At 38.1% G+C, this 24,186-nt stretch overlaps 1 protein-coding gene across 21 annotated transcripts in view; it reads right to left on the reverse strand.

The window, feature by feature from the left end:
* Positions 1–24,186, reverse strand: part of ARFGAP1 (ARF GTPase activating protein 1) — a 96,900-nt gene that overhangs the window by 67,684 nt on the left and 5,030 nt on the right. For 4 of the 21 annotated variants that reach the window (XM_073309083.2, XM_073309071.2, XM_073309072.2 and 1 more), the window contains 12 exons: positions 20,668–20,731; positions 19,453–19,562; positions 17,755–17,926; positions 16,400–16,500; positions 15,305–15,391; positions 14,406–14,502; positions 11,015–11,071; positions 8,938–8,970; positions 7,446–7,475; positions 5,774–5,830; positions 3,522–3,581; positions 436–512 (listed from right to left, as the gene is read on the reverse strand). In XM_073309083.2, coding sequence (XP_073165184.1) covers positions 436–512; positions 3,522–3,581; positions 5,774–5,830; positions 7,446–7,475; positions 8,938–8,970; positions 11,015–11,071; positions 14,406–14,502; positions 15,305–15,391; positions 16,400–16,500; positions 17,755–17,926; positions 19,453–19,562; positions 20,668–20,727 — 941 coding nt within the window. In that variant the 5' untranslated portion in view covers positions 20,728–20,731. The other 17 variants (XM_073309074.2, XM_073309075.2, XM_073309076.2 and 14 more) reach the window with 14 other exon arrangements.

Consider the following 24,186-nt stretch of genomic DNA (forward strand, 5'->3'; position numbering starts at 1 on the left):
TGCCTTGGGTTTTAATTTCCAGATTTAGCTGGTTTGGGTAAGCACCCTGAAAATATAAGAAAGATGATGTATTCCATGTGAATTGGTATGAATTAAAAAAAAGTTACATTCAGAGTTATTTTGTTCTCAATGCAAGACCCAGAGCTGATGGCCAGCTAAATTAAATTAAATTGCATTTGTGTGCCCCATATTACCTGTTTATTATATTAAATGTTATTTGTGTGCCTCTATAGTACATATATATTACTTTTGAAAACCAGTGAAAATTTGATGAAAGAAAAATGTTTCTTCCTACTAAAATTAAAGACACTAGTATTGCTGAGGAAAAGTTTTCCCTGCTACTTTTAAATTATAGGGAAAACACAGGCTATATCTTGACATACTTTATGAGTCCATATATTTTAGAGAGAAGAAAAACAAACAAAAAGATAGTACCTTTCAGAAAGATCATCTGATTTGCTGGAAAAGAAAGTGGTGACGTCCCGCCATCCCTTACTGCCTACCCCCTGAACCTGGAAAAAAAGAACCAAGTTATTTCACACTTAATGAATTACCTCGTACTTGGACTGAGCTCACCCATTTGTTCTAATAAAGACTGCTACCCAAAATCCACAATGCACCACTGTCAAAACCCAATGCCCCCTCCCCACAGGGAGTCCCCCGGGAAGGCAGAACAGCACTGTATATGGCTAACGCTCTTGCAAGCATCGCAAATCATTTTGGGGAGGGTCAAAGGTGTGTGAGTGGAGAGTGGATGTTTCCTTTGCAGAATACGAGAGGCCGGGGGGAGAAAGAAGAAGAGCAGAGAACGGGTTAACTCAACACTTCAGCTTGCTCCGTCCGAAGATAAGATACTGGCCCCAGCCCAAGGTCATGGGCTCAACAAGAAATCAGCAGCTGCCCAGCCATGAGAAGAGGAGAACTAAGTTGAGCAGAGCTGCAGAGATAGCAGCGAGAACAGTGAGAGCAAATGAGACCACGACAGCGAAGGCCAATAGAAGGGAAAAAAATGGTCTCTGGAGCCAGGATGTTTTGGGAAACCGAGAAGGCCACAGCAAGCTGGTTTGGACTGGCACAAAGAGCACCAGAAGCCGAGGTCCCTGAGAGGAATACCCCCAAGGAGCCCAGGACTTAAAACCCTCCTGAGAGCTGGAGCAACTTGGAGAGCAACAGCAGACTTGGACGGCCTGGGCCCAGGACAGCACTCTCGTCCATCCTTCCCCCCACCTCTTCTTCTGTTATACCCAGGCCTGGCCAGTCTTGGGTAGTGCGTGTGAGCATGAAAGTGGGTTAGGGCTTGGGGCATTAACGCTTTCTTTCTTCCCCTAAGTGACGTGCGAGCATTCCCAGCACTCGCTGCTGTTATTATTTTATCAATAAAGCTTTAAAACTTAGACACTTGGTGTGTTACGTCATCTCCTCCTTTAAATGATCCTGTGGCATCAGCCTGATCACCCGACGCCCCAGACAAATTGGTAACTTAAATCTGTCACACCACCACAGAACACACCCCCGTGCATATGAAGGCATGTATTTAAAGCAGCCTCACAACATTCGACTCACCCACTCAGGAGGCCAGTATGGCAATTAAAATAGGATATCTTTTGTCATCATCATGGCAAGTCATTGTTATGTCTAGGCTATTAAGTTTTCATTATGATTTTGCAAGGTCGATGAAAGAAACATTGACTGGACAGTGCTTAACAAGTGAGCAATTAACAACAACAACAAAAAGGATGCAACCAGGACTTACTTTATTCACCTGATTTTTGGTAGTGACAGCTTTTGACTTTTACTTTAGATATTTCTGATGAAAATGTTGGAATTGCTCAGAGCAGGAAGGGGCACCTGATTCTCCATTGCACTGGATTTTGTGATGTCATTGTGAAAATGCAAAACGTTACCGTTTAGAATGGTAATATTTTCCATCCACTTTGCACTAGTGTGAATGGCAGCATAAAGTACTGGGCAACAGACTCAGACCCCATGTTTTTAGCCCCAGACTCCAAGTTGGTATGCCAACTTTTGTGCATAAATGGTGTGCTCCCTGAAAAGTGGTAAAGCACCAGTTTTGCATGCATCTATAGCCGTTCTGGTCATTAGTTGGGGAACTAGCCACACACTCACCAATCTATTTTACTGTAGATTTTGTAAATCAGCAAGAATAAAAGTGAGGGACTTGATGGATATTTAGTAACATACGTTAATAAACAGGGATAAGAAACTAGGCACATGGCTGGCTAGAGCTACATAAAGATCTTCACAAGCAAGAAAATACTGGAACAGATCTAACTTGATATCCTTAGATTATGAAGCCCTGTCTAGAATTTTTAAACCATTATGAAATTTAATACTGTTTAACAAGGCTTGTGTCCATGCTAAGCAAATTTTAAACCAAATATAGTTCTAGAATGGTATTTGGATGCTAATTAATTTTGAATGTGATTTATCAAATTACCATAAACTAGGAGCCACATTCTGATCTTGATTACCCTGATGTAAATCCACAGTTAATCCAAAGACATTGATGTTTAACTAAATTCCGGATCTGCTGCAGGGTCTGACTTTATTCGCACAGCAATACTGTAAATATACTTAAGTGGTTTCACCAACAGTTTCCAAAAACAATTTCATTTTAGTGCTCATGTGGACAGGCCAAAAGTTAATTTCTTGAATGTTACTGTTGGAGGAATTCCAAAACACATTTTCCTTCTGTTAGGCTGAGATCATAAGCACAACCAATGAAATGGCATCAATAATGAGCACTATTCTGAAATCCAAATACACCAATTGGGGCTCTGTGTACGCTGGGGCAAATTGCCAGACTTTGAGCAAAATTGACAAGACATTAATTCACTTTTTTGTTGAAGCATTCCATCATTCCCATCCTTTCAAGCAGGAAAAACTTCTGGCACCGTGACTTCCAATATTAACTTTAACTGTTGACAACAGTTAGGACATCAACAGCACTAGGCAATGCTGGGCAAATTACTGAAATAGAGTGTTATAAAATGTTGCAAGTGTTCTGAAACTAGCAGTAGTAGGGAGCACTTACCATGTTACCAAGCAATGTCAGCATAATGGGAAAAAGGTACATACATTAATAAGGTTAATAAGTGTACATATTTTATTTAAGCTGTCTCCATATTCTTTAGCACACATTTACTGTCAAACATCTGGGTCACTGACTATTACAAATCCACATTTCGCTGTCAGTGTAAGCATTATTCAGATGCTACTAAGATCTGATTAATGTACCTGTAGCTATTTACACTCAGTTTGTCTGTGTATCAAGCTATTTTATTATGACAATGGCATAAGCAATCTTGTGTTTAAAATATCCCTTTCCCAGATTACTTGTATTGGGTACAGATAATAGCAAAAAGCACAAACACACACATCTTATGGATTTTGTTTTATAAGACACTTATCACTTGTGTTTGTGTGACCTGTGCACATGAAAGAATATGGAGACTGGCTTAGTATCTGGCCTCCTAATGGGTAGGCAGGCCCCTTCGTACCTTGGCGGCCAGATGAGATACCCCCATGGAAAACTCATCAAGCATTTTTCCCTCTTTCACCTAGAGGGATCAAAATGTCCGTAGTTAGTCATGAAACAAAATGGTGTCTATAGCTTAAAACAGGACAGCTTGTGATAACAGCTAGAGACAAAAGTTAAAAACAAGCTAAAGTATATTTGACTCAATAGACAATGAGGTTAAGAAAATAAAATATGAAGTCTGCTGCTACTAACAAGCTAATCCTCAGCTTTTAACCATTAGCGGGACTCTTTCCATTGACTTATTTGGGCTTTGGATTGGCACTATTACAGGAAACTTAAGAATTGGGGGGAAGAGTGGGGGCGGGAAAAACACACCATACAGATAAAAAACATATTGCATGGCCATTTACAAAGAATATGTTTTACTGCATAAAATGGTATTCTGGAGAGACTGAAAACAAGGCAACTATAAGAATGATATGTTTTTACCATTTACACAAATTTAGTGGAAACCTTACAAAAACCTTCATATCCTTGCCTCCTGGTCATTTGGAGCACACTGGAATTTAGTTTCTCAGCTGGTATAAAACAATCATCCCAATACAAAAGTCTACAAGTGACCTGATATAGTTACACATGGGCCAGACGGTCACTGGCTGCTGTCAATTATGTAATTCTAGAAGACAGTTTATTCTAAATAAAATTAACAAAGCATTGTCCAAGGGCAGTTTGCCATTATTCACCTTACCTAATGCATCCTTCATCGTAACATCCTTCACTACAGTAGTCTTCCAAAACATGGAAGTCAGCTACAGGAAAAGCACCCTAAGAAAATGTACTGGCTGCAATATACTTTGTATTATAAATTACCCTATTTGCATCTATACCAGCTCAACCGAAACAAAAATCTTGATAAGATTCTATTCTGGAAATGATTTAGGATCACATTAGATAGTGGAAAACTCCACATAGAAAAAGACAATGTAATGAGTGTGTGATACAAGAGGACTGATTTACCTGGGTGATAGGCTTAATTTTTTCAAATCAGACATGAATCCATATTCTACAGTGCTGGTACTATGTTCCCCCATGAAACAAAAATTAATGTTTTTAATTAACAGTAAAAATAAGTATGTTTAGGAAAAGATTTATAGGTAAGTGGATCATCACATTCTCATACATGAAGGGCTAATTATACAAATTTTAGGATTGCTCCAAAATGTGTAGACGTACAGGATAAATTAAATGCACGTCACCTGGGAAAAAGATATAAAAACTGTGTTCCACAAGAACAGGGAAGACAATATTTGACCTATTATGGAGGCTCTATGATTAAAATAGGTAAAATTAGCCAGGACCACTCACTCAGAATGGCTGCTAAGCTTTCTTTTTTTGCCAGCTGGATTACCTGGAAAGCACACATAGCATTCATTCCTGTATCTACAGCTAAAGTGTAAATAACTATACATGTGAGGAGACAGGCTTTCCGTCCTGCTTTTGATCCTTTAAAACTATATTCTAAATTCCAGTAAACAATATAGCAATAATTTCAGAAGTGACACTAACAGTTAATCTTTTCCTAGTAAAATGACTGAATAGGATAAAGGTCGAGTATATTCTGTTTTATGAATACATATAATCCTTGAGATTAGCTGATTAAGGCAAGGATCTAAAAAAAAAAATCAAGAACATATTTCTTTTAAAAACTGTCTGCAATCAATTAGAAACCACATTACTGATCAGATTATATTAACCCTTATGTAGCTGTGGATGTTCTGATATGCCTTCAAGATGCTTATTTGAAAGGGAACAGTACTAGCAGTCAGAGAAGCATGACTACTATGAAATTAAACACTCACTAAGGTAATATTACTAATCAAAATATTTGCTTATCACTGACCTCTCTAGCCAATTAAGAGGTGCCATGAGGAGCTCTGAATGGAGTTCCAGCCACTCTTCCATCACATGAAGGAAGATGGTTGTAACAGGGCAGCTCATGGGAAGGAGAACAAAGCAAGAGAAAATGCGGATCTCTCAGGATTGATTTGGACATGAAGCCCGTCAAAATGAGGACAATTTTGCCACTTGAACATTTTTTTGGTAATATTAATATTGAATTATTTGGCATTTTCCCTCTGCTATTGTGCCAGGATATGTAAAATAAGTGAACTTGCTGGCAATAAACTAACTACTTGTGCCAGGAAAAAACAAAATTACTTCCTAGGTAACACAAAAATACTCCGTACGTAATTTACTCATTTCCAAAGTTACCTTTTCCTGTGCAGGTTTGAGAACATTTTCATTTAAAGTCTGACCTAACTCTGATGCCTATTTAAAAGCAAAACAAAAGTAAAGTCAGTTATATTTTCCTTCATAAAATACAGCCAACATTCACTGCCAAGAAACTAGCCTCCAGGAGGCTCAAAGAACATAGGTCAGAAAAGCCTTAAGCTTTGCCTCATATAAGCAACATAGTGAGCTAAAAGCACACACAATGCAACACTACAGAGAAAGTGCTAGAAGAAAAAGAAAAACACAGATAAAAGGCAATAAAGGCTGCTGAAAGTTCCCACAGCCCAAGAAAGGTTTGTCCTTGAGCTGGCACAACCTTTCAACCAGCAACAGCCCAGAAGGCAGGCCTCTTGCTAAGCCATGAGCTTTAGTAAATATTTTGAAAAACTGAGCAACTGTACCCTTATACGTTCTTGTTAATGGGATTACCAGCAGAAACAGGCCTTTACATCAGGAAAGAATATTATTCTTTCACAATGAAATACTCCCTTCCTCTGATGCAGGCAATGTCATCTATTAATAATTTCCCTGTTTCTAGGCAATACACCACAGTCATACCCATGTGAAAGGATGATTACACTATTTTATGGCTTAAGCTTCTCTCTCTGCTGAGATGTGCAGACATTCTAGGAGGAAAACTGTAATTATATCTAGGACAGATGCACAAGGCTGTTGTACTTTAGAGAGGAGGTTTACAGCATGCAAATCCACACTGTAAGAGTGAGGAAGTCACAAATGAGTTTGGCAGGACAATATTAAAAGGACAGAGTGACTTGGAGTTTTTCATAACTGTTAAAATTATTCCTTTTCTCATTGTCCATAATAACACAATCTTTAACCAACCATTGGGAGACAAGTACACTACACTGATTAGTTCTTGAAGAGCTGCTTATGTGCTAAGATGCTGCCATTTATTCTCTTCATAAACAAATATTTGCAAAAACCCAAAACCCAAAAATCCCCACAGAATTAGAATCAGCATATTTTATGCCTATTAACTCAGACATTGTCCAATTTATGGTCATAAAAAGGTATAATTAACTATGGTTAGTGATCAAAGAATATCAAATATGATGCTTAAGGGAGTAATGGATCACTGCAGATATCAGGGAGGACCCTTTTGTACAGTAACAGGACTGCACAATTTTGCAGATGGGTACAGAAAGGGGCAGTGGGTGACATGGTTTTGTCTTCTTTTGAAACACTGTGTATTGGCCACTGTGAAAGACAGGATATCAAGCTTGACAAAGCTATGGTGTGATCCAGAACAACAAACACTATATTCCTTCTGTGGGGTTCTCTTACTAAATTCTGGCTTCAAATGGCACTCCAAAGCTATTTGGTATATACATCATTCCTGAATTCCACATGCAGAAGGAGAAACTGACACCATTAACATTTGCAGGTAGCATGGCTTGCTGTACAGAATGTTCTCTAACATACCAGAGGGCAGAACTGGCTCTTTTTAACTAATTTAACCTATTTTAAATAGGCTTGAAGAGACATTACAGAATGATGCACACAACACTATTAAAAAAATGACTGACTTAAAAAAAAGGAAATGAAAAACGACAGCTCAAGAGCAAACACACATATTCAGCACGAACAGTGACAAAGCGCCCATGCATGTGAATATATGTGAGGGCTTTACCGGCTCTGGCTGCTGCTTGTAGCCCCAAAACTTTACCCAGACAGCACAAGAGAAAGAGAGCAAGGAAGGTAGAAGAAGCAGCTTTTAGCAAAAAAATTGAAGCATTTTTCAGGCAAGTTAAGTAGCATGATTCTTTTCCAATTCCAGGCTCTACTGACAAGAGAAATAATGAGCAGAAGTCTGTTTAATGTCCAGTGGCTAAACTTAATTACAAAATACATGGACACCACAGTTCAGAGTCAGCCAGATTCTAAATGTGTGCTATAAAGCAACAGATCAGGTTGTTAATTAGCAAATTTGAGCTACCATTAATATGGCTCAGGAGCTGAAGAAGAACAATCTGCTAAAGTGCTTGTCAGTAGAGCTGATCTTCTACATTTAGTTCTCTATATTATAAAGATGCACACCCACACTAAATGTAACAGTATATAAAGAATAGGTTTCAAAATGGGAAATCATACGTAGAGGAAGACCTGTATAACACTAAACTTTTCTCATTCAAGCCAAGCAATAAATATCTTATTGCTTTTAGCTAGGGTTAAAGTTGAAGTCCTTCTGAGTGACATTTTCTTTGTTAATCCTTCAAAAACATATACATTTTAGCCTATAATGTGAGATAGTGACGTACGAACCTCTAACACTCCCCGCGGACCACCAAGCCTTCCCATGCCTTTCCCAACCCTGTTTTGAACAATATCCCATGAAACTCAGGCTAATGCTGTACACACACGAATCACAGTTCAAGAGCAAGACTCTTTCATGTACTATACATAATGCCCTTCCAACCCAAAACAAAACATTCAGATTTTGGCACTTAATTAATCATATCCCTTGGGTAATTCAAAGAGTAAAGCCAGATTTTTGCTTTCCAGCTTAGGATTTTCAAAAATGTTCCACAAAAAACAGACCATGTTTATGTCAGAGCTGTGGGCAATTCAGGTCTGACTGTCCCCGCTTTAATCCTAGTAAACTAACGAAATATTTGTATATCTGTAATTGTTGTCTGTTTACACATAAGCATCTTAACTCAACAATATTATTCAATGTGCTGTTATTTTCAATTCATGCAATGGAATGAGCACATGCATTCTATTAAAACACCTACTTATAGGCCACACACAAAAATGAGAAGCTTATACTTTAAGGAGAAACCATCCTTAAGTGTCTCGAAAACACAACCACCACAATATTGTATGGCATCAAACCATTCATTCATTCAAACTGTTTAATTTCAATAGCAAATAATTACACCCATTATTCATGTGTACTGTAAAAAATATGTCACAATCCCTGTGGGAATAAAACCTAATATGTAGTTTTTAAGAGACAAGATCCTAGCATATAGTTATACAGATGCAAATATGCAGCACTGAGGATACACACCATAGTTTCACAAGGACCAGATCCAAGACATCTTGTATAAAGAGAATTGGTAGGGATTCCTAATAAGCCTGATTACTGTAAATGACACAGAGCTACTAGTTTTAATCACCTTTTGAGTTGCTTGAGATCCAAATTTGGTAGCCTGTAAAATGGAGAGAAAAAAAATCATTTGTTTAGATCAACTTCGTTTTTTCCCCCTAACAGACAGACATGGTGAGTGAAATCCTGGTCCCAGCTGAAACCAATGGGAGTTTTGATGTTGACTTCAATGGTGCCCAGGATTTCACGCTCTATTTCTTAGAACATGTTTAGCTGTAAAGAAAGTACATTCCTTACATCCTTCTTTGAATGTATCAACTGTATACAGAAGTGAACAAAAACTGGGATTTTTAAAAAAAAACAACACATTTTCACAAAAGTTTCTCCCCTCATTTATTTTTTAAATATTGAAATATTGACTAGCTCTAATTGTAAGTCTATAATACTTATATAATCCCCAAGAAATAGCTATAAAATGATTTGCCAAAAGGGGGGCATAAAGACAGGGGAAACACTGTAGCCTAGTTTTGCCAGAAACTCCCTCTCACAACTCAGAATTCTAGATACCTCACCGCCATCTTTCCCGGATGTGCTTTCTGAGTAAATCAGTCTGACTTTATAGATCAGAGTAAGTCTACTGAACTAAAAAACTGAAACACAAAGCAACCGACCAAATCAACAATGTATAGCTCAGTGTGAAATTTCTGCAGAAAACACTAACTTGGCTTGACTCAGCACTAATCCACACCCTTGCCCCAGAAAACAAAACTCCTTTAAAAAAAAGAATGGTAAATAAATATTATTCTTCTCTTGATATCTATGCGCAGTGCTCCAATTATTTACAGAAATGCCTAACCAAAGCTGTGTATGCATATCCAAAAATAAATAAGTGGAAAATACAGGAAGTAGGACCAACGTCCAAAATATGAAATTCTCATGAATCCATAGGAGAGGCCTACAGCAGAAGAGAAGAGCACAAACTGAGGTGTGGCGTGGTTTGTCAAGAGTTGCTGGCACTAGATGGTAAATTACATTTAATTCTGTGGTGGGATGACTGGAAGTTTGGATGTATAAGGCTTTGGTAGCTTGATTCTAGAGGCTCCTAGTCAGGCACCTACCTCCGGCAGCTATTTCCCCTTCAATGGCCAACTTAGTATGGCTGAAAGCTGAAAAACTCTGCTGAAAGACGGAGATCCCATGAGATAGTGGGGAGAGAATGAGGACAAGTTTTAGGCCCTTTGATCTTGTAGTGGTGGGAAAAGGGGAGACACGGCTGGAACATGTTTATAAGGTGGTGGTCACATGGTTGATATTTGATATGGTGTGGGACAACAAGGACCCCTACACTTTGATTCAGGCTGTTGAGTGCAAAGTCAAAGGGATCACAGCTCATGATTTAATCATTACCATTAGTGAAAAATTATGCACACCAAAGAAGGCAGAGACTCCCAAGGATAGAACAAATGCCTTAAGATATTTTTAGCTCTCAACCACTGGTCTGTCAGTCCTCAAACTCTAAAAACCTCTTCTTTGTTCTACTTCATTCTATCTGCTTTAATTTCAGAATGTAATACTGCAATACTAAGAGATATATATAAAGTATACTGCTCATCACCATAATTCTGAAAGAATAACAAAACACAAGCCCGTCACTGCAAAACAAAAATCACAGTAGAATATAGCTTTATAGATTCTGTTCAAAAGAACAGCATGCAAACATCTGGAAAAAGGTATGCTAGAGCTCAAAAGGGAAAGGAATGGAACATAAGCACACCTGTGAACATGATTATGCCTCCATAATGTTCACTTTTCATTGTAAATTTAGATCTAGAGTCCCAAGTGTAGTTTTTAGAAACTGAACTAAAAAAACCTGCATAGCTTCTTACGCACTATGCATATAAATCTGCCTATGAAAACTTGTACCAAAGACCATGCTCAGCTTTGCTTATACTTAGTACATAAACATTTCCATTTTTTAAAATAATACATATAGGAAGGAGGGGGACACAGAAGTCAGGGGTTCAACTTACAATATGGAGCACTTATTATTTATTTCAAGATAAATCCCTGTCAAGAGGCCAAATAGAGCTAACAGAATACTTAGACCACTGCAACAATAAGACTGAAAAAATTTCTTGGTTACTTACACCCTCTTTAGCTGCTGAGGCAAACTTGCTGGCTCCAGTTGTAAAACTGCTCCATCCCTTTAAAAAAAAAGGGGGGGGGGGAGGAGGAAGTGACTAAACTTAATTTAACATGTAATAGTGAAACAAAGTCAATATATTCTGTAGCACACCCTGTTTTGTAACCATAAGAGATGCCCACAAATTGAGACAGATTTGTTTGTGGCAAAGTTCCACTGAACTGTAAAAAATACTGCAATGACTTCCCCTTGTTCTCTTGTGCAGTCCCATAGTACAAACCCTGGTGATAATGACGGTAACACAAACAATCCTGAACATGGGTTATTCTAGTGGAGAAAACTTCACAATGCTTTTGTTTCTCTCTAAATACAAACATTTTCACAATGATAGCAAGAGAAGACAAAATGTTGGTAGAGCCTGAATAAGTACAGGACATGGCAAGATTAGTTTGCGTTTTGTGAAAGTTAACATCTGGGGGAAAGGGCAAAGGGCAGAGTGAAACTTAGGTATAAGCCTGGAAGAAGGTGAAAAGGGAGCCAAGAGCCAGTGCAGTCAAACAAAACAAAACAAAAAAAATTAAGGGGCTCATAAGAAGCAGATGCAGATACATTATTGATTTTTTCCTTGTTTATAAGAAAGCTTAAAACAATTTCTAGTTGGTTTTTTTTGGCCTTATAAATACCAGGAATATAAAGCCTTGTTTTGCCTGTTTTTTTTTCTGGAGATCTCCATCAAGTTCAGGAAACTCAATCAGTAGTTTTCTCAACCCTTAGTTAATGTAATAGGGTGTGGAATCTATAATAAAGATTTTTTCCTCATGGTTTTTTTGGTCAGGAATTTAATAAGGAGCTACCAAGAAAAAAGGTGACGTTTAACCATTCTCATTAAACTTTCTTTCTCTATCTATTGTTCAGCTTGCAGTTCCTTGATACTTGTGATATAATACGATTAGTTACCCAATCATGCAGAAACTTTCAATAAAAACATGAAGACAAGATTTGAATTTCTAATGTAAAAACAAACAAACAGAAAAAATCTTTGGCATACTTTTCAGGCCTTCTTTATACACATTGTAAAGAAACAAGGAAGGGAAGGGACATAGACAGATTTTTTTCCTTTGCAGGCCACCTGCAAATAAATTTGTTAAGCTATGGAGCTGCACTACTTCAGTACTACTTAACAACAGCTGCATGGATCAGATATACCTCTATAACTGCCCCATATAGTATGTCAATTTTGAAGCACAGATATTCCAGTGGTACATGGACATTTGTGAGCATCTCTGCAAAAAAGCTGAAAATAATACAAGAAAAGATCAGGGTGCTTTGCTCATCATGCTTTCCACTGAATTTAGCTAGTCCATAAAAGAAGGTGGAGGGTCTGTACTCAACAGTCCCTTTAAATACTCCAGTAAAATCCCTTCATTAGTAGTCTCATCTTGCTGTGTTTCATTCTGATAAAAGGAATGACAGTGATGGTGCTGATGTGCAAATGACGAGATTTCTTGTAATTCTGATGTTAAAAGTAGGCTTGCGGGACAACAGACAACCTAAACTGAAATTCCAGATGCTCTTTATAGAGCAGGTTCGATAACTATTTTTCTCATCTCAGCCTAATCAGCATCAACTATACAGCAAATTCCTCTCATACATTATAAAGAAAATTGTTTTCCTCAATCAGATGAGAATTCAAGCAAATTATAAACTTCAACCACAGGTGTTTATGTTAACATAAAGGTGTTTAAGCTGCAGCTTGTGTGTTTAGTCACAAGAGGGCATTTTAGTCACTAGTTTCAATCAGATCACATTTGAATAATGTCTGACAAAGATTTAGATCAGTGGCTCTCAACCTTTCCAGAATACTGTACCCCTTTCAGGAGTCTGATTTGTCTTGTGTACCCCCAAGTTCCACCTCACTTAAAAACTCCTTGCTTACAAAATCAGACATAAAAATATAAAAGTGTCACAGCATCCTATTATTGAAAAATTGCTGACTTTCTCATTTTTACCATATAATTTATAAATCAATTGGAAAATAAATATTGTACTTACATGTCAGTATATAGAGCAGTATAAACAAGTCTGTATAAAATTTCAGTTTGTACTGACTTTGCTAGTGCTTTTTATGTAGCTTGTTGTAAAACTAGGCAAATATCCAGATGTGTTGATGTACCCTCTTCCCCCCCCACGGAAGACCTCTATGTATCCCCAGGGGTATGCATACCCCTGGTTGAGAACCACTGATTTAGATGATACAGCAGTATTTTACTATAAAAAAACCTGAGAGGTACGTAAGGCATGTGCTTGTGAATTGTGCCATTTATAGAATTTGATATGTAATGTGAATACTAAACATTTTTTCACCCATTTGTGAACACCTTTTCCAATGACCCCCACCCTTCTTTAGAATCCTGTGCCATATGGAACTTCTACCCCATTCCTTCTCCATATTTGAAAGTACAAAACTGTATTTGAAGGGTTGTGTTCAGATGAATGCAGATGTAAGTCTGAATGCCTCTACACTAGGTCACAATGCTGTAATGAAATCTTGCATTCACCATGCAATAAACTCTAGGAAGCAAAACACCTAGGCATGTGTCAAATATGAGAGCTGCAAACCCAAGGAAACCTTCCAGACCCACTAGAATTATCTCTGATGGGATCATCAGGTCACAGAGAAGAAAGTAGGAGCACAAAAAAGCAGCCACAGGGGATGGGGCAGGGAGGTTTCTTGGTTGCACTTAAAGATGTAACCCATTCAGGAGTTCCATGAAATACATATAAAGCCTGAGCAAACTGACTTTTGCATGTTCTTAATGTAGAAAGTAACCATTTGCAATGGGTATTTGACTTCTATGGCTGAGGGGAGACTGACACCAAGAGAGAGTGTTGGAGGGAAAGGGAATAAGGATATTACATACTCTTATAAATATGAGCAATCCCTAAAGGAAAATCCAAATCTCCCCACATTTTTCCTTAATTCAGGTATCACCAAACTGTCTATTTATACTCCCGTCACCCATCACTAGGGCATCTCTTGCCCCTGGTAAACAGATCGCTACTTGTAGTTGCACATTCCTTGGCAACAGTAGAGTGGTCAATTCTTTTAGTGTTAAGATGTTTGGAATCCTTTTAGGACTGTCTCCACCTGTCTTTTGGACCAGCATTTTAGGCTTAATGTGTTGGAGGAGTCAGGACTTTTGATCAGATTGCTTTGAGAAGACACAGAAGTGTCAACAACAGAAATATGCAATGTTCCCCAGATGCACCTGTATTGCATATTTCCCAGTTACAGCTATTAATTTTCTCTCTATTCATATTCCCATAATCTGGGCTACAAATTGAGGAACATACTGCTAAGAGTCACAGAAAGCTCAGAGAAAGAATCTCCTTACCGAGTATAGCGAAGACATGGCATTATTGAGGAAGTCGTCATCCTTTTTCGGAAGGTTGACTGTGTTCCCAAATCCCACATAGCGATTCTCTTGGCCACTAAATTACACACCATCAGAAAACAACGGTAATTATTATACATTTCATTAAAACTATCAGACTGAAAATATAAATTATAAGATACGGCTGAATTTTTGTTTCTTTGTTTTAAAGATTTTCATACACATGGAAGTAAAGGACTGGTAGAATTCCCATCAGCAGTGGAGGTAAACTGTGTGCATGACTCCCCCATACAGCTCCACTTTTGCACCTTATTTCTAACATGTAAGAACACCACTAGACAATTATGTAAAGCTAGTGAATGTGCACTGCAGACAAGAAAGCCTCCTTGCACATTTTATCATCTCAATAAATCTTCTCCTGTGGTAATAACAGATCAGTTAGTTTCTTCAGAGCTGTGGTCTCTTTTTGCATACAACTCACTGCATTAACTGAAGAACCTAGTGGTAGCATTATTAAATACCTGAGTTTCACACACTTTGCTCTAGGCTATTGAATCTGAAAGCTTCATAGACCAGGAGGCCACCATGGTGATAAAACTACTGTCTATATTTGACTCATGAGCCTCAGCTTCACTGCACATCAAACCTTTCCTTGATACATAGGAAAGAAAAGACCCTTTTTAATGCTTTTATATCCAATCCTTTGACATGTATTATCACTTATTTATTTAGGATGTGACCATAGTCTATGGCGGCCCAATGGATTAACAAAGGCATATGTAAACTGACGGAAAATAAAAAGGCCCTAGTCTAGGGTATTCTCAAGGGCCATGACACACAATGGTTGATATAGAAGTGTCTAATTTAATAAACATTCCTTGCAAGTCAAATAACTTTACCCTTGATAGGAGCTGAAATCATCATTTAACCAGTCTTCAAAAGCTTTGTCGGAAGAGCCAGCTGCATTCTGGGATGGTCCAGCAGAACTAATCAAATGAAGGATTTTTAGGAAGTTAAACTACATGAAGCATAAAGAAACAAATGACTTTGCTCATCACAGAAGCTTGTACCAAAGCTTGTACCAAAGACAGATCAGAATTTTACATCCATCAGGTGACAGCATCTGAGTATCTTAACTCGTGGAGAAAGAAAGCTGCAGACAAGTCCACAAACAATGGTCTTCAGACCACTTTTAGTTTGCTAGCACTTGTTGGTTATTGTAGAACTTACCAATCACAAGTTACTGGTTCTCCTTGTTTCTAGTTCCTTGTACAGGTAATCCTGGCTCTTTATTGTCAAGAAGAACCAGAAGCACCTGAAAGCAAGATATGCTTCTACCAGGGATCCAGAAACAACAGAGTAAGAGAAACATGGATACCTTCAGGGACTGGAGCCACCAGCTAGAATAGAGCTGACAGCCATGAAAGGGAGAGGGCTATTAGGGGTGAAAGTGGCAGAGGGGACCAGGTGTCTGACCATGACTGAGGGGAGATGGTGCATACAGCCACAGTGAAGTGTATCCAGGGAAGAAAGGGGAGACAAAGAATGGGACAGAAGAAAAAACAAAAATAGGCAAGACATTTGCTGTATTCTGGACAGCTACAATACACTAAAGGCTTTCCTATTTTGAATGTAAGGAAATACTGCAGTAGCCAATTGGGAAATTATGCAAGTACAAGTAGGAGGGACTGTAGCTAGTATAATTACAATCTGTATTAAGATGTGGTCCACACTGAAGAAAGTTTAGATACCACTGCTGTAGGCCCAGGAACCTGAAGCTTGCCCAAATTCTTTGCTAAAAGATACACCAGAAAAAGATTCAGCGGGGAGGACAGGGTGGTCAAACTAATATGCCATCACTTCCTATCCAAAGTCAGAGATAGCGAGATCAAACTGTATGAGATAGCGAGATCAAACTGTATGAGATAGCGAGATCAAACTGTATGAGATAGCGAGATCAAACTGTATGAGAACTGGGTAACTAGAATACAGACCGATGAGCTGAAGACAGGGCCATCTTGGGCTGAGGTGGAGTCCAGTTTCTGGCAGCAGAAGTTTCAAGAGACCATTCCTTGCCCTCAGCTAAAGTAGCCACCTAAAGAGGGGAGAAAGTGTTAAAAACATGGTAAGGTCCTCATTTTCAAGTAAAATAAAAATGTAGAAGTAACCTTCAATAGAGTGTCAACAATCAGTTGGAGCAGCCACAGAAGCAGGCAAAGTAGGGATTGCTGCATGGGACAGAGGGTAAAATGGTGTTTCGCTCATGCTGCTCCCCCTCCGAGCATTCCCAGACCCAGAGCTGTGCAAGGAAGACCTCCTTCATAGTGGGGACAGTAGCATCCAGGTGGTGACTCCCTCTCAGATGGTCTTGGGGAAAAACTGCTGGGAGGAACCAACCAGCCAATGACAGCAACTGCAGAGGCAGCCAAAGCAGGGCTGTGGCCATTCAGAGGTTTTCCTACAGTTTTGCCTGGACTTTTCCCCAACTGTTTCCTGCAAAGTTCTCCCTTGTGTTCCCCTTCACCTTAGCTTCCATAGTTGCCCAACTTACCCTCTTCTTCCCTGTCCTGATAGAGACCTGTCCATCCCAGCTCCCCAAAATAGTAAAGATCTAAGGACTACAGTATGAGAAACCAGGCAACTTTAAGCTATTGAGACGTTCCCTCTTTTAGCAGCAGAGTGTCCCAGACCAGCAATTCATAAGTGGCACAACTACACCTCTCTGGGCAAACCAATTTCAAAACTGTGTAAGCGCTCCAGCCAGTGTAGAATGTAGCTTCTCAATTTAGTGGTGCAGGCCAGCATAAATGCACAACCCCTGCGTGTTCATGTCTCTGCAATTTCCAGGTGCGTATTTGAATTCTGAAGGGTTTTATTTTGAGAAATTGCACAAAGCCTCCTTTTGGAACGATATTTCCAGTGCAAGCATGGATTTTGCTGCTCTTTATGGTTCCACTTGCTCTTGGCAGAGTAATCTGCCATTTTGCATCCACCAAAAAAGAAGTGCTGGCAATTAAGTGGGCCCTTTTGCGTACAACAATCTGATGCAATAACAAGCTGACTCTCAGCTGGTATAAACTGGCATAGATCCCTTACCTTCAACTGAGCTACAACAAATTACACCACTGATAATCTGGCAACCATGGCCAAAAAAAACCCAACGACATTAATGAAAATTTCTAGAGAACAAGCTTTTTGCAGATTACAGAACTGCAAGTCTTATCCTCTCAGGAGCTGCAACAGGTTTTTACAAAGATGTTCCAAGATTTAATAAGTGTTTGTCAAGTGCTTTGAGATTTTCAAATGGGAGGCATTAAGGACGCACAAGTTATTATTCATCTGCGTTTACCTTATCTCTAAAGAGAGCTGCAGCTTTGCTGTTGTATTTCTCCTGCATTGACCAGCAGGGATCATAATCCTCCTGAGACTCCAGAAATTCTCGAAATTTACCATTACCACCCGCCTTCATCTTCTCCAGCTCAATGTCTTTCCATTTGTCCATAGTGACAGAGCGTACAAAGCTGGAAATCAGAATTAGAGAGGAAACACCTCACTTTTTATTTATTGCTATAATCCCATTATAATATTATACCATAAAACAAAATTAAAACACCTCAGTGGCAGCTATGCCAAAAATTAAGCCTTTAGAAGTGCCACTGATAGCAGTTGCACTTTTACTGAGATTGCTTCCTACCCTGCAGGGAGGAAAAGCACTATAGCGAAAAAGCCTTATGAGTTTTCCGTTGGAAAAAAAAATTTGAATAGTGAGTTCCACTTAAAAAGGAGATAAACAGTCTGTACAAATGAAACAAAATGTACGTATCCTAACCCAAATTCTGAATTGCCTGTCAAAATCACTTCACAGAAAATATTTTCCAGACATTTTCCAAACTGTTTGCTACTCTTTACCACCACTTATCCCTCAGGAGTGCACTTAGAATGAATTTCAGGTACTCAAGTCATCTGTTTTATACCTAAAATAACTTCATCCAAGGGCATTTATGACTGGGATTAGTGTACCTCAGCTTTGCTTTGGGCCACAAATTAGTGCTGCTGCTCATTATTCCACATGAAAAACAAATAGGCCCCAATTGTTAATGCTTAAATATTCCATCAAAGAAAAGGTAAAAGATCTCCTCTTCACCAAGGCCCTACAAAACTTTGCTCCATCTACATCTCTATGCTTATTTCCTCTTATCCTCTCTTGATCCTTATCCATCTCACATCTCCCTTTGTCTCTGTGCTTCATACCTTCTTTCATGTAGCAGTTGGAATAGTTTCCACTTCTTATTCACTAACACTCTGGACTCCCTATTCACCTTCAAACCATCCTTTTAAAAAACACTTCTAAGTGTCTTCCTGGTATTAGTGTTCTCATTCCTGAATTCTCCTTTCCCTCCCTTATCTGAATAATTGTTCCATATTCTACCTCTCTGTATTAAATTTAGACCCAGGACCATACACGTGCGTGTGTGTTGGAAGGGGTAGAGGTTGTTTTGTTCTTTGGCTCATTTTAGAAGAACATAAAAGCACTTTGTGTACTCGACAGGAACCTCTATAAACAACATACATTCTATGTTCTGTAATGCACTGTGTACATTTATAGCACTACATACATGCTTTATAGTAGTATTACGATAGTTTTAAAATTGAAATAAGACAATCTGGTACCACTAGAGTTCTTTAGCTTACAAGAACAGACAAATTTAAAGTAGGATACAACATGAACAACTGACAGGACTAGAGATCTCCTAAATCTCTCCATAACATTAAATTTGGTTCATGGAGAGGTAACATACTGCCGTAACCTAACTTTATCATATGTGTACTTATAATACTAACTCATTTTTGGTTTCTAGATTCCACAGTGGATTAGCAATACGTCATATTCTGATTTTCAAAATTCTAGATTTGCTGTTCTACTGAAGAATGGCAAACTTGCATCTCCACAGCTATATCCAAAAAAAATACTCCTTGCAATAACTTCCATTTTTTCCCCCTGAAAAGAAAATTGTAAATCTGGTCTGTGTTTGTTCCCAAGACTGACCTGAGGTGAACTCCCAAGCCCCTGTGTTTTCCTGAGCATTCCAGACAGATCCAGATTCCATAGGTCACACTCACCCATTGGGGGTTAAATGCACCACACTCAAAACAGACCTATAAGAGAAAAAATATTGTCCATAACTCTCAGTCATCATTTGTTCCAGGTAAAACTTTCAAAGTACGGCCACAGAAAATCATAAAAAAGCTACTCACAGCAAATAAATTCAGAATTAGGAGTTGTTAGTGTTTAAAGACTTCTTCTTCATGTATATAACTTCTATTAGGTAGTCATTTAGAAAGTGCCTGGAGGGTTTAATGTTTTATAGGCAGAACCATTCATGTTAACTGACTCAGACTAGAGAAATACAAGCTAAGCTGATGTTTCTATCTCTCGAAAGACTGAATTAAACACTCTATCCCGCAGGGCACCATATAAATATATTATTAAATAACTTTGTTTCACATGTCCATAAAGAACAAAACATACATAATCAAAATTTATGCTTTTTTGGATTGTTTTGAGGGGGAGAAAACAGTCCAACAGGTAAAGAATAAGGTGGAATTAGTTCTATGTCACGGAGAAAAAGTTAGGACTGAATTAATGTTCCAGTGATCTGACCATCTGACAGCAGTCACAAACATAATTGCAACTAGCATGGTTCTAGCACCAATCCAGGGAGGCATTTAAAAAAAAACAAACAAACATACTTGTGTATTGGGCAGCTTCTGTTCTTCTATAGCAGGGATTCTAAATATAGTTTGTCATCATGTCATGTCGGGGCAACTGATTGAAAGTTTCAAATATAATTACAAATCCCTAGGGTGTACAGGAGGACTTCAAAGGCAGATTACCATAAATATGGTAGCATATTGACAAGATTATTTTGTTTGCATTAGAGTATAAACATAAAATGCTTTAAATAGAAAGTTCCTATTCTTAAAATATGTAACAATGTCCCAAAACAAAATTATCTGAGGGATTGGCTGACAAACCACCAATGGTTTACTGAATCACTGGAACCACCCAAAGAAGTTATGCCCAATGCTTGACAGTATTGTAATACAATTTAATGAAAGTATATACATATCCACATCTGTACCTTAAAATTTACTGGCTATGCTAATACCATTAATTAAATCTTCAGAGAACAAATTCAGTTGTCTGAAATGGGCTGAAAAGTATTTGTTGTTGCTTAATTATATATATAGACCTTCTTACATTGTTCTCATCTTGCACTCTGACTTCTTTAAGAACTTTCCTTGTTCTTGGACTTGCCATGTTTCTATAATGGGGGAAACACAATTTTAAAGACTTTAAATCAACTTACATATTAAGTGCTGATCAAATGCTCGGCACTTGTACAAGATGCAAAGACTATCCCTGCAGCAAAGAGTTTACAATCTAAAATTTTTGAAGAGGCAGTCAATTGTGTATTTGTTCCTTGTTACAAGAAACACTTATGATTAATAAAAGGGGTACTTGTGGCACCTTAGAGACTAACAAATTTATTAGAGCATAAGCTTTCGTGAGCTACAGCTCACTTCATCGGATGCACTACATTCAGAATACAAGAGGGACTAGGAAAAAAGCAGAAAAGAATGGGTCAGTGTTTGAACCTATTAAAAAAAAAATCAAAGACTCATTTTCAAATTTGAAGGTCTTTGAATGAAGAAAAGGGCATTGCCTCAGCTGTCTGTGACACTTCCATATTACTGTTTTTGAGAAGCGTGGTTTAGTGGACTACATGCATCCGATGAAGTGAGCTGTAGCTCACGAAAGCTTATGCTCTCAATAAATTGGTTCGTCTCCAAGGTGCCACAAGTACCCCTTTTCTTTTTACAGATACAGACTAACACAGCTGCTACTCTGAAACTTATGATTAATATAACACATTTAAGGAAAAATATGTATTTTTCAATTTACTGTGTGCATTTGGCACTTTGCATAGTCAGTTACAGTTGCTGTTTTATGTATCAATGGAATATCACTAATGAAGAGCTTGCAGGGGGCTCAGATGCCTGCTCTTCCATAGCTCTATAAGAATATGGTTAGCAGCAGCAGATTCAAAACCTGAACATTTACACAGTAATACGTCGGCAGGCATACACATACAAATGTAGCGGGTGGCAGGAGAGGCAACCCAAAACACTTTTGATTATGTTGCTGTCAAGTCCACCCACTCCCCCTGCTTAAATACCCTTATAAACCCTAACCAGGGTTCCAGCAAAGGAGCAGAAACCCTTATAAAACGTAAATTTAAAAATTCTGTACATGCTATTTAAAGGGCACTCTAAGAAAGTTGCTTTTTATGAAAAATAATTTTGAAAAAGGTTGACAGTTTCCCTTAAAAATAGATTTTAAGGAATACATTCTGATTATTGTAAGTATTTATGTAAAATATACTTTAAGCTCTGATCAGTTCTGCAATACTGTACTACAGACTTGACAATTTGCAAGTGGTATGAAAAGTAACAGCTGCTAAAGTGCATGAAGCGAAGTTATACTACAGATTTTAGGATATACATTCAGCAAGGAACCTGGATTTACATGTAGTACATTTATCTGAAGCACTGACAGACACTAAACACATTCTGATAAATGGGATTGCAACCTACATACAATTTAGTTGTTTAGGATGTAGGGTGAAATATAACAATTTGGATAAGTGGAAATTATTCAAAGCTTATCATAAATAGGGTTTTATGGTATTTATTTTGCTGTACTTTAAACACTACCAGCTCTTTTTTCCTAATTCTTCACACCCCAAGCTTTTCCCTACCAAAAAAAGCTATTTGAACGTCCAAAATTCACTAATAAATAGACATAGAAATGTCAGGCTGACCTAGGAGCAATGCAGAGCACTACATTCAGAATACAAGAGGGACTAGGAAAAAAGCAGAAAAGAATGGGTCAGTGTTTGAACCTATTAAAAAAAAATAATCAAAGACTCATTTTCAAATTTGAAGGTCTTTGAATGAAGAAAAGGGCATTGCCTCAGCTGTCTGTGACACTTCCATATTACTGTTTTTGAGAAGCGTGGTTTAGTGGACTACACACAGGCCTGAGGCAGCTCTAATTACGTTTTTTACTCTCACTTAATGCGTGCCTTTAAGCAAATAGCTAAATCCTTTCCTCCTCTTCTGCAAAATGAGAAGAATACTACTTATTCAATTCACCAATTTATTGAGGGAGTTAATATTCACAACACTTTAAGGTGTAAATGACTATGTAAGTGCTAAGTACCATTCCAAAACACAGACATGTCCACAACTGGAGAAAGTCAAACCAATTTCCAACCTTCACATTGTGTTTTTCCCCCTGTAAAAAATCCCTTAAATCTTTAATTTGTGCCATCCCTGCCATACAGATTTAGAGTAAACACTAACCTGGACCATCTTTCCTGTGAATTACAACACTAATATGCAGTGCTACAGCAAAGCTGTGCAAGGCCAAGGGCTGGTATCCAAATACCAGCTCTCTCAGTGTAATTCATGAAAAAATAAATACAAAATTGCTACACATCATCACTGTTGAAAGACGAGGTTATTTATATCTTTGAAGGATTTCAGTCTATATTAGGCATTCCTTTTAATTCATGGCCATTGAAAATAATGCAATAAAGGATGTAATATTTGTATAGCGGTGTTTATTTTCATGCCATTTGGAGGACAATCTTCTGTTTTTAAACTTATACTCGTCATCTAGCATTTGTTCTTTTTTAATCATTAATCAGATCATCATTAGTTATTCTTTGTTGAGCCAAGAAAGATTACCCACTCTACAGGCTTTTCTGTTTAAAAATATAAGAGTGTTATTAGGTTACATTGTAATTAATGCTTGATGAAGCACAATATTTCAGCTGCCCTTTCTCAAACTTAAATTTATTCAATTTTTTGATGTTGTTGGTTCATTAATCAGGACAGAAACAGCTTTTATGTCTTGTATAATGTAAAAAGAATGACAAGTAATCTTTTTTCCAACTGCACTATTTTTCCAATGGGATTCTGAAACTAAAGTTTCTCTTATATACCTTGCTCACATCCATTTGAAGAAGGAAATATATTGATATATATTTTTGACCATAATCTAGTCAAAAACTGCAGCAAATAAGCTTCCATGGATCTGATGTACAGGGCTCCATTTTCTCTTTTGTCAGTGGTGGGAAGGGGGGGAACCTCCCTCGTTCCATTACACACACATTTCAAACTGGACAGGGAGAAGAGATTAAAATGTTTCAGGTCTTTTATTTCTGAATTTAAATATTAATCTAATTAACAGTGGTAATCTGTTGGTAGATAATGAGGGTGGGGAATATATTTAGTTACATCATTTTCTTCTGTTCTCTTTCAACTCTGCCTCCACTCTCTTTTAAAGGGTTATTTCAAATTTGCAGAATGGTGCATAGGTACGTGATATAGTCTCTCTCTGGTGTTATTTGCCTGCCCTCCTTCTCCCTCATCTAGAAATGCTAGAGTAGGTTTTCATTCAGAATAGTGGGGAAAAGAGACAGGGGCTGTCTACTCCAATCAGAAAACCTTCTAGCCTTACTGGCCAGAGATCTAAACAGACGCCCCATTCTGGAAATTAGGCTCCTCCTCTGGCCACGATACACTGTGGTTCTGGTGGAGGAGGAAGAGTCTGAAGCAAGTCTTTTGGCCTAGACTTGCACTGGTTAAGGAGGGAGAGATCTGACTGCCCTGCTCAATACACTTTGCTTCTGCTCCCCTACCCCTTCCT

This window comes from Lepidochelys kempii, chromosome 13 (assembly GCF_965140285.1).
Source record: "Lepidochelys kempii isolate rLepKem1 chromosome 13, rLepKem1.hap1, whole genome shotgun sequence".
NCBI classification, from domain to species: domain Eukaryota; kingdom Metazoa; phylum Chordata; order Testudines; family Cheloniidae; genus Lepidochelys; species Lepidochelys kempii.